At 35.2% G+C, this 9,982-nt stretch overlaps 1 protein-coding gene across 1 annotated transcript in view; it reads right to left on the bottom strand.

Annotated features, from left to right (window-relative positions):
- Positions 1 to 2,291: 2,291 nt before the first annotated feature.
- Positions 2,292 to 9,982, bottom strand: part of LMTK2 (lemur tyrosine kinase 2) — a 38,312-nt gene continuing 30,621 nt past the window's right edge. The window contains exons 11-14 of the mRNA XM_010570580.1: positions 6,955 to 9,874; positions 5,424 to 5,559; positions 4,788 to 5,036; positions 2,292 to 3,655 (exon numbers count right to left, since the gene is read on the bottom strand). Of these exons, the coding sequence (XP_010568882.1) occupies positions 3,627 to 3,655; positions 4,788 to 5,036; positions 5,424 to 5,559; positions 6,955 to 9,874 (3,334 nt within the window). The 3' untranslated portion in view covers positions 2,292 to 3,626. The remainder of the gene's footprint in view (positions 3,656 to 4,787; positions 5,037 to 5,423; positions 5,560 to 6,954; positions 9,875 to 9,982) is intronic.

The following is a 9,982-nucleotide window of genomic DNA, read 5'->3' as shown; positions in this document are numbered from 1 at the left end:
CAAATACTTATTTTCAATAAGTTTATATGATGTTTTGACTCTCCTCTAGATTTTTTCCAGTCTTGTACCAAAACCACTAACAGACAAGGATATTTCTGTATGACTTAAAGCTGAAGTAATTTTGTACACTCCATTCTTATTTAAGGCTATTTCTTATAAGGCTAATATACTTGGATTCCACCTTTCACCAACTCCAACAAAAATAGCCATGTCACTAACACCTGACAATGCTGACGTTTTAGCATAGTGCTTTATCATAAAAAAAAGTCTTTCTACCAACCAGCCTCCTCATGAAAAAGATCGAGTACTACATAAAAATCTGCTAAAAATACTGATAAAAAGAATGAGGCTTAAATGGCTTTCATTAGTGCATCAACAAGGATATGAAAAAATGTTTAATCTGCTCATTTCCATGAAAATGGCAGTTTCCATAAATGCAGTTATACACACAACATATCTGCAGCTTGGGGATTTGGGAGAGTACAGGTGTTCCCATTAAAACTGGACACTCTTCTCGCTCTGTTGGCTTCTCACTACAGATCCTCATTTTTAAACAAACTTCCTTAGGTGGGAAAAATCAGATCTTTCAAATTACTTTAGTAGCCAAATTGAGACAATGCCTTCATTATTCAAATAATCAAGGTATTCTACTAGAGAAGGAATTCAAACGTAACCAGTCCTCATAATAAACCATTGAAAATAGATACATGTACTTCTAAAACGGAAACCATACTTAAGTAGCTAGTGCAAGAAATTACATATAGTTTAACCAATGATTTGTAACAAATCCCCTCATAATGTAGCACGTTGGAATTAACTGATTCATCTTCATTGTGCCACTGACTGCTAGGCAGATATTTAAATATTGCGAGTAATTAATCAGATTTTTAACTATAAATTTTTCCAAAAAAGACCATTTATATTATTGTAATCCAGTCTACTGGATTACTGAAATTAAAATTCATGTTTAAGTGAGGTGAATCAACTTTAAATATTTATTTCTCTTCATTGTACAGCTAAAAAGGACACTACCTTGCTTAATATCATACACATCCCAGCTCGTTTTGGAAAAAATGCTCCTTTGGCAATTCATTAGCAATGAGTCCATTTAGACAAAGGAGTAAACTTTCACTTCCTATGTAAGATTTTCTTTAAACCCTGGTAGAGAATAAATATCTTTTATTTCCATCAAGCAAAGGAAATTCCTGACGTGCAAGATAAACATCGGATTTTCGGGCTTTCGGAATTATAAGAAACAAAATGCACAACCGAACTCTAACATTCTGGAGTATAAGCTTTTACTTAACACCGTGGACTATATTTTAAATCAAATGATTCAAAATTAAGGCTGAACTCCAGGTCTGATAGATTTTCACCATGCCAAGGCAGATAAGCCCACACATTCTTTGCAGACCAGTATGGAGTTTCATTCTTACTCTGGTGAGAATTATAGCAGACAGATGAGACACCTCAATGTAGCAATATCAAGGAGTTTAATGTTGGAATTACGGAATTTCTAAGCAATAATTTATGCACAAAGTCTATTACCTATATTTTAAAATACTGAGAGCAGCGCACAGGTTCCTTAAACCCTCTACAGTATTTACTGTAAGCCTGTATTAAGAACTACTTGGCTTTGCCTCTGAAATGATGTTTTGGGAAAAGTCCATGAAAAATTCAGTTCCTCGCTTCCTACAGAAGAACAGTTCTGATTAACTCTGAACCTGAGCGCCTCATCAGAAAGAGTTATCTCAACAATACATTGGCAATTTTAAATAACATTATAACTAAATCATTCCCTTTTGATCAGTATGGAAACCATTCTGGTTAAGGGCTAAATAATGCTGGGGGAAAAAAAGCAGTTAACGTATTCCTGTCATTTTAAAACATACTTAAAAAAAAAATCAAAATGCATATACAGAGGTATACAAAAAAAACCTTTACACATCTGAAAATATCTAGTCCTCCCATACTTCATGTGATGAAAACTCTCTGGTGACTGGATCTGAAGACTTGGACCACCATTATACTGAAGCCCTGCCAAAATATCCACTAAAATACAAAGTACTTAGTAGTACATTTGTATTTTAGGACACTAAAATACAAAGCCAGATAAACTGTTCCTATCAGTTTTTCCTATAGATCTGCAGCTGCATAAGGCATTCCAAGAGGTCAGGAATTTGTTTCTCAACTGAACTCACTTTGGAGTAATAATTAAGGATTTTTTTTTTCCCAAGCAGTTTGAAGGATTAAACTAGCTAAACGCATGGTAGAGTATGAAGGTTAAAAAAAAAACAAAAACAAAAACACCCAACCACATTACACTCCCTTCCCTACAGACAGCTTCAGAGCAAACTTTACTATACTGCATCTTTTGGTCAGTATGCATTTCAAGATGTACCATGGAGCCTTGCAGACATCTTAAAATAGGTCTGGCCTTATAAAGGGTGCAAAATTGGGTATTAACCATTAATCTAATTCTTAATTGTCATAACATCACTGAGAGGTAGATTTACCACAGGCCTCTGAACAGCAGCCCCAGTCTGCAGTCAGCAGAAGAGTGAGCTTCAAAATTTACAGAATGTACAACTGAAGGGCCAAGTGTGCCCAAATCCAGTCTATTGAAATTAGTCTTTTTAGAAGATTCATAAATTCCACGGTTTTGTACAGCCAATTTTTCCTCTTCTCTCTCCAAGGCAGAAATTGTAGTAAAAACTGGAAGGCCCTTAATTATGATATAGTCAGATGCTATTACAGTTTAGAGCAGTCAGTAGGATCATATTCAGGAATTAAGAGACATTATCTCTTTTCATCTAAAAATTCCAGAGCATATCATATATTCTTTTCCAGTTTCCTATAAAACATGAACACTAACAATCAATCTATAATCATTATCATTTAGAAATGGTACTGAATATAAGATTTCAGCAAGTCTAACATAACACTCAGAAGTTATGTATGTTTTACAAGTACCGTGCATAGCAAAGGCTACAAAAAAGACAAATTAAACTGGATAACTAGGCCAATTCAACTTGTCTTATTTTCCTTGAAAGATTTAAGATTTTGATTCTGTACATCATCAGGAAATAAAGGAATAACAATCCATAGTGCAATTGTAATACGCAAAGTAATATGTAGTGATATCTTTTTGAATAAATATGGCTCACTACTGATCAACTATCATTCATACAGTTTCAGCAACACAGCCACCTGTTGCACAGGACAGTTATACACAATTCTACAACAGGTGTATGTTCAAATAGATAATGAACTACATGGAAAAATATAAAAAGAATATTATACAATCTCATACATAAACCAGACTGTAGTGTAATTGCTTTACGTGTTTCTTAATTTATCTGAAAAATACTTCAAGTACTTGAAAACAGCGGCAGAATCATCTTTCAATGAAAAGCAAAATTGCACTGATTTAAAAATACATTACAAAGTTAAATACACATTCAAATTAATGTCCTGATTTAACATTGCTTTCAGTGTTTACTTTCAATTCTTAGTACTTCTTGATTACCTGTGTTACTCCAGCAGGATCCAGAGTTTAGATAAAGAAGTTTCAGACACAAAGTCTGTGTGTTTTATGTATGTAGTCCAAGGAAGTTTTAATTCATTTAATCTTTTTCTCCATCTTCACTGCTTCCTGTTAGTGGAGGAAAGGTCATAAGGTACAGTGAGATTCTTCCATACAACCCTCAATTCTTTTGTAAGACTCTTGCTAGAACTTGGCATTCTGCTGTTTTGCATTTCCAAGTTTGGTTAATCTTTCCCTACGGCTTTCAACTACTGTAAACATTTGGTACATTTATACATAGACATCTGCTTAAATCGCACAGTTCAATGTCACTTATTAGGACACGTAACGCAATGTAGGATCTCCAAAATAATCTCTCTTATCTGAAAGTTACTAAGCAGCAAATATTATCTAATCAATAAGCACAATACAAGAACAATACACTCTATATAACAACGATTACATATTTATAGACATTGACCATTAGCAAGGCTCAGCAATCAGTAATATTTATTTTTAATAATGCAACATTTTATCAAGATTAATAATATGGTGAACTGACTCAAGTCTGCTTACTTTTGCTTCTCTTAACCCTCAAAAAAATGTATCAAAGCTTTAAAAAAAAGCTTTTTGTTAGACAAGAAAGCTTCTGTTAATAAATACTGCTAGTACTCAATATTGCTATGAACAAATTGTTTGGCTCTCCTAACAGCAACTATCCTACTTGCAGCTCTAGAAAACCCTGCAATTCTTGACAGAATGTCAAGAATGCACTTTCTAAAAAGCAATACGAAAAGAAACTGAACTGTAAAATAAGCTTAGACAACAATGTCAGAAACATTATGTTCCTAGCATCCTCACCCTGTGCAATAAAAATAAAATTGTGACTTATGACAGTACAATAATGAGAATTGTTCAACTGCCATAGAGTGGCAGCTATACAGAAGTGCTTAAGGACTGCATAGATTTCATTTATATAAATATAGCACTAATTTTTTGAACAGAAAAACTGTAAGCTTGTCCTATAAATGTTCCATAGAATATTCAACCACAACCTCGTAGCAACCTGGATGCAAATAATCTAAATGGAAAGCTATGTCTTAACTGAAATACAAGACCAGACATAACTTTCATAGTGTTAAAAATGCATTTCTAAATTAAGTATTTAAAATAGAACAAGATTTGTCACATCTATGACTTTTATCTTTGCATAGTTTTTAATTTGTAGTTTTAAAGTAATTATTGTAACTAAATCACTTACCTCCTTGCTCTATATCTGAATCTGTAAGATGTGTAAGAGAAAAGCTTGCCATGTTTGCAGGAGAGATAGAGAATCTGGAATAAGGGGATGAATGTGACCAGTTTTGATCCAGAGTCCGAGAAGGTGGAGGTGGAGAGAAGTACTTTGATGACTGAAGAGGTGGTTTAGAACTAATAAGACTATTAGCTGCCTTTGATATAAAGGATGGCTCTGGAGAAGAGAAGTCATCATCCCATTCAAAACCCCCACCTTGGGGGGGAAAAAAAAAAAAAAAAAGGCAATTTACAGTAATGTAAAGTCATAAACAGTTTTAAAAGCAAGCCCCTGGAAGACTGCATTAATCCAAAACAAAACTTGTAGCATTTTTGTTCTAGCCCTGGGGGTCACACACATGGTTTGGTTGCCTCTCAAGATACCCTAGACACATCAATATATAAACAACCAGTATTACATCACAAGCTTTGATAATCAGTAACACTAGTACCTGAGCCTAGCTGAAGTGTACACTTAGGATGCAAAACTGAAGCCAATATGGTACAGTGAATTTACAAGTAACATATAATTTAAATGACATTTCACTAAAGACTATGCATAAAACAGTCTCAGCCCCTGCTGTGTATAAATATATTCAAGTACCTTCTTCATCTGTTGAGCTTTCTGAATTTGCAAATCTGTTTAAGTAACTAAAACTCGAAGATGGAACAGGAGTGCTGCGAGACCCTTCCCCATTCAAGTCTGCTGCACGGTTTCCCAGCTCCTTAGTTGGCATTTCCTAAGGCAAACAAAATAACTTATTTAACTTTCTTGTACACACAATGTATCTATACCTATAGATGCAAGCATTCAAAAAATACGCTCCCCCACCATCAAGTCTACTGTGAAATTAAATGGTCTGTAAACTCTTAAGTTATTACCATACAACAAAACTTTGAGTTATATATTAAGCATATACATGTACTTCTATTTCTAAAGAAAGCTGTATCAAATCTATGCTAAAATGCATGCAGGAAATGACTAAATATTATTTACAATATAAAATAGATTCATACAAAGTTAAAACACCTTCCAGTTGAAAACAGTTCCTTTATCAGCCTGACACAGGTAGTTTTTTTCTCTTTAATAAAGCCTTATCCCATCTCCCAACATTTTTTTAAATTTTTTTTTTTTACCCCTTAATCATGCTTCAGGATAAAGAGACAGACTTTGTATGACCGGTATTTAAAGCAGTCAACATTTTATCAGTTACTATAATAACAAGTACAAGAGTTCAACAACTAAGAGCAGTTTAAACACAGCTCATTTTTTTCCTTCCCCTCTGACAAAAGGATTACTATTCCACAGATTGCCTAAACACAAATGTATCACCTAAGTTTTCTATTCCAAAACACAATTATCTCTAATATTTATGTGCGTCATCATAAGCAACATTTCCAAAGCTTGACAATGTGACTGTTCTTTTAAACTCACTGTACTAGTTTAGTTGCCATAATCTTAAAATACAATCCCCTCTGTATCAAGTTACAGAAGTTAAAAATTGATAAAGCAGATAGGGAAACAAAGGTAACCTTGAATTTTATAAACAGATCAGTATTTCACTGAACTTGAATCACATGGGATTAATAAAAAGTAGCATTACCATCTAAACACTGTTCCCATCTCCGATTATGGTTTAAGGTAAATTTACCTTAATGCTAACTAAGGCAAGATTCAGAGTTGAGTTGTGGTTTTGGGGTTTTTTGTTTAGTAGTTTTTTTTTTTTCTCCTTTTTTCCTTTCTTTTATAAAGACATTTGAACTTAAAAGTCCTCAACCTCATTAAACAGATAAAAACCACATTTTATTCAGTGCATGCAGCCAAGGGTTCAAAACCAACAGAGATTCAGGATTTGGCAACCAACCCTGCCCAAAGTGAAACCCTCCTTCACTTCAAATTAGTGTTGCTATTCTACCAGCAGCAACCACATCTAGCCAAGAAAAAAAAGTTTTTTTTCTTTATATATAAAGAAAAAATAACCCACATCACAAACAAGATCTAATCCTACCAAAATAAGAAAGGTGATCTTGTAACAACGTGTCCACAAATACTAAGCTATTCTACCACATCTTGTTTAAAAAACCCAAACCAACAAAATCTTTACTTAGTAATTAGAAAAAAAAAAAAAGGATACCTGATCAAACAAATAGACCGTCACATCGTCAAAGAACGTTACAGCCTTTTTGTCATTTTTCCAATTCTCATGTTGCCTTTCATTAAGAGGTTTTGGAAGTTTCAACAAGCTTCTCAGATGTTTTCCCTCATCCTTGTCAGTAAGTATCTCAGGTACTTGATGAACAGTTTCATCTTCACTGTCAGAACTCAGACTATGCATATGAAAAGTCCTCATGTCATCCTCAGAATCACTGTTTTCATCCTCCTCATCTGCATCATCACCATCTTCTAAATCAAGCATTCCAGAAACATCGAGTTTGCCGAGGTATTTTCCTTCAATATCTGGCTCTTTCAGTTTTTGTCCTTCAACATGATAGAAGGACTTCTCATTGTTACTCAAATCTAAAGAACTGTGTATGTTATGCACAGAGTTTAAGTCCCTGTGTGAAAGAAGTTCTGAAGTATTAGTGCCAACACAAGAGACAGTTTTATGGGAAGTCTCACACAGTTTTATTTTATCCCTTAGGTTACTTTCCATCGATATTTCCAGGGAATTCAGAGTTGCCTCAGCCCACTCATCAGGACACCCCTGCATCCTTACATCCATCTCTTGGATCTCTAAGTTGTGATTTATTTCTAGTTTTGCATTTTGATTATTGGTATCCTGGTAATTCCTTACATCACACTTTTGCTGTCTCTCTTCAAAACTGTAATCCTCTTCAGTATTATTCTCTCCTCTATCTGAAGAAACAACACACATAGTCTCTCTTGACAGATTTACAGTCTCTTCTGGTTTTTTATCTGGCTCAGAATCATTATCAGAGAAATAGGCAGAGTCTCTATACGAGTTCTGATTTCCACCCAGAAAAACCTTTGGGGTTGTTTCAAAATTGCTGTTCACTGCATCTAAACAAGCTGCTGCTTCTGAAACAATTATGATTGGATTAGAAGGTAAAGCACTGATGTTGCTCTCACTGACAACACAGAGAGCAGTATCTACACTAGAGGCATCCTCAACAGTGATATGGGAAGTCCATTCTGGAGATTCCAGGTTCTCCGTTTCATAGCCACTGTCAGCAGGTTTATCAGGTGGCAAAAGTTTCTGAGGACTTTGAGCCTGTAAAGATTCTAAAACCTCATTTACATCTAAAGAATCTAAAGAATCAGGTGTCTCTAAGGCTTGTTCTACAGTTTGTATAGGAGATGGGCTGTCTTCCAAAAGACTATCCTGACTTGCGCAATCTGAAGTAGCAACAGAAATGAAGGTCACCTCTTCTGGAACATCCTTACAGTTCTCAAAATGATTTGATGTTTCTTGTCTTTCCTCCAATAAACATTCAACTTTTTTTAATATAGGAGACTTCTCTTGCAAGTTTCTTTTCCTATCTTCCGGATCACTACATTCCTCTCTATTAAAAGCTATTTCATCAGACTTGAAAAGCATTCCCTGTTTTGTTTGTGCATCACACCCATCTGTTTCAACAGCAACACCGTAACAAGGATTGTTTCCAACATTATTATTTTTGGCATTATTGGATAGCTTTTCTTGACAGAGAATATCAATGCTACAGGGCACAACTTCGTTGACTTCCACATTTGAAAGTTTTTCCTCATCCTTCAAATAAGGAGGATTTGCATGTTTATCACATGACTTATGTGCTGTAGGTGGACTAGAAGATGCCTGCATCTCTACAGTAGCATCAGACTGAGAATTTGGATCTTTATTCATTGTCACTGGGTTAAAATTTTCATCTTTCACTGTTCTAAGACTTTCATGTATTGAAGAAAAGACCTGTGCATTTTCAGCCAGCACAGGCTCAGGCTCTACAGAGTTTCTATTTGAGGTTTCTAATATACTTTTTAGAACATCTTCTGGTTTTTGCCCAAAATCACTGCTGGTTTTGTTAGACAACAACCCTGTTAGTAAGTTTTTCTCTTGAAGAAATAAGAGGTTATCAGAAAGTTCTTCTAAAGTTACCAAGTCAGACTGGTTAGAGATATTTTCACACAAGGAAACAGTTTCATTTTCAGAAGCATGACTAGAATGCTCCTTCGCAGAAAGGCCTACTGCCTTTCTAGCATCTGTGTTTGAGTTCAAAACAGCTGGTTTAAAGTCTTTAGGAATATCATTTGTTTCAGCAAAACCAAGTATTTTTCTGTTTGTCAGTTCTTCTGATCTGTCAATGTCATTAAATATATTCTGGAAAGGACTTTCTGGACTACTAGCAGCAGGCAAAAATTCCTCTTTAGGATCTGTATTGTAGTGGAAGAAGTCCCCATCAGTGCTAGATTCTTCAGTATCAAGATCCCTGAGAACCATGAAATGAGAATTTTTTTCTTGTACAGCTTCTTGATGATCAACTTCTGTAGTTAGTACAACTGATTGGTTATCAAAATTCATGCTGCAGCCACTTCCTTTTTCCTCTAACTGGATATAGTAGTCATTTCCAACAGAAAGCTTGTGTGCGTCAAACACAGGTAACACCCCAGGGACAGCAAGTGATGCTTCTTGGCCACTTCCATCCTGTGCTCCTGACCCTTGCTCTGAAAGTGACCTCTCAAAAACCTCCACTGGAAAGAAAATACTTGTGTATGTCATTGCTTCATCAGGATTCACATGACCACATTCATCAAAATGATCATGTTTAGCTGCCTCCCAGATATATTCAAAGCTGAGACCCTGGCTTGTTTCGGTTACAGTAAGAACTTCCTCCATCTCATGGCCAAGTCGATCTCCTGTGAAGTGATCTAAGATTGGAAATGCAGAACTATTTGTTTCTCTATTTGAGGTGTTTGGTTTAAGAGCATTCCACTGCTGTTCAAAATCAATCTCCGAGTCCCTTTGGCTTTGCATGCGAAGGTAAGTTAAAAGTCTATGTACTTCTTCTGCTGTTGGTCTCTTTTCTGGAGGTAGCCAACAGAACTGCAGAACTTCATACCTATACAAACAAGAAACATGTTTCAATAGGTTTCATACTGAAAAGGAATTTATAAAATTCAGGTATCTAACAAGCTAATGAGTAACAATTAATATCATTGGCAGGAAC

This window comes from Haliaeetus leucocephalus, unplaced genomic scaffold, assembly GCF_000737465.1.
Source record: "Haliaeetus leucocephalus isolate CR32 unplaced genomic scaffold, Haliaeetus_leucocephalus-4.0 Scaffold295, whole genome shotgun sequence".
Lineage (NCBI taxonomy): Eukaryota > Metazoa > Chordata > Aves > Accipitriformes > Accipitridae > Haliaeetus > Haliaeetus leucocephalus.
This window is presented reverse-complemented; position numbering and strand designations above follow the sequence as displayed.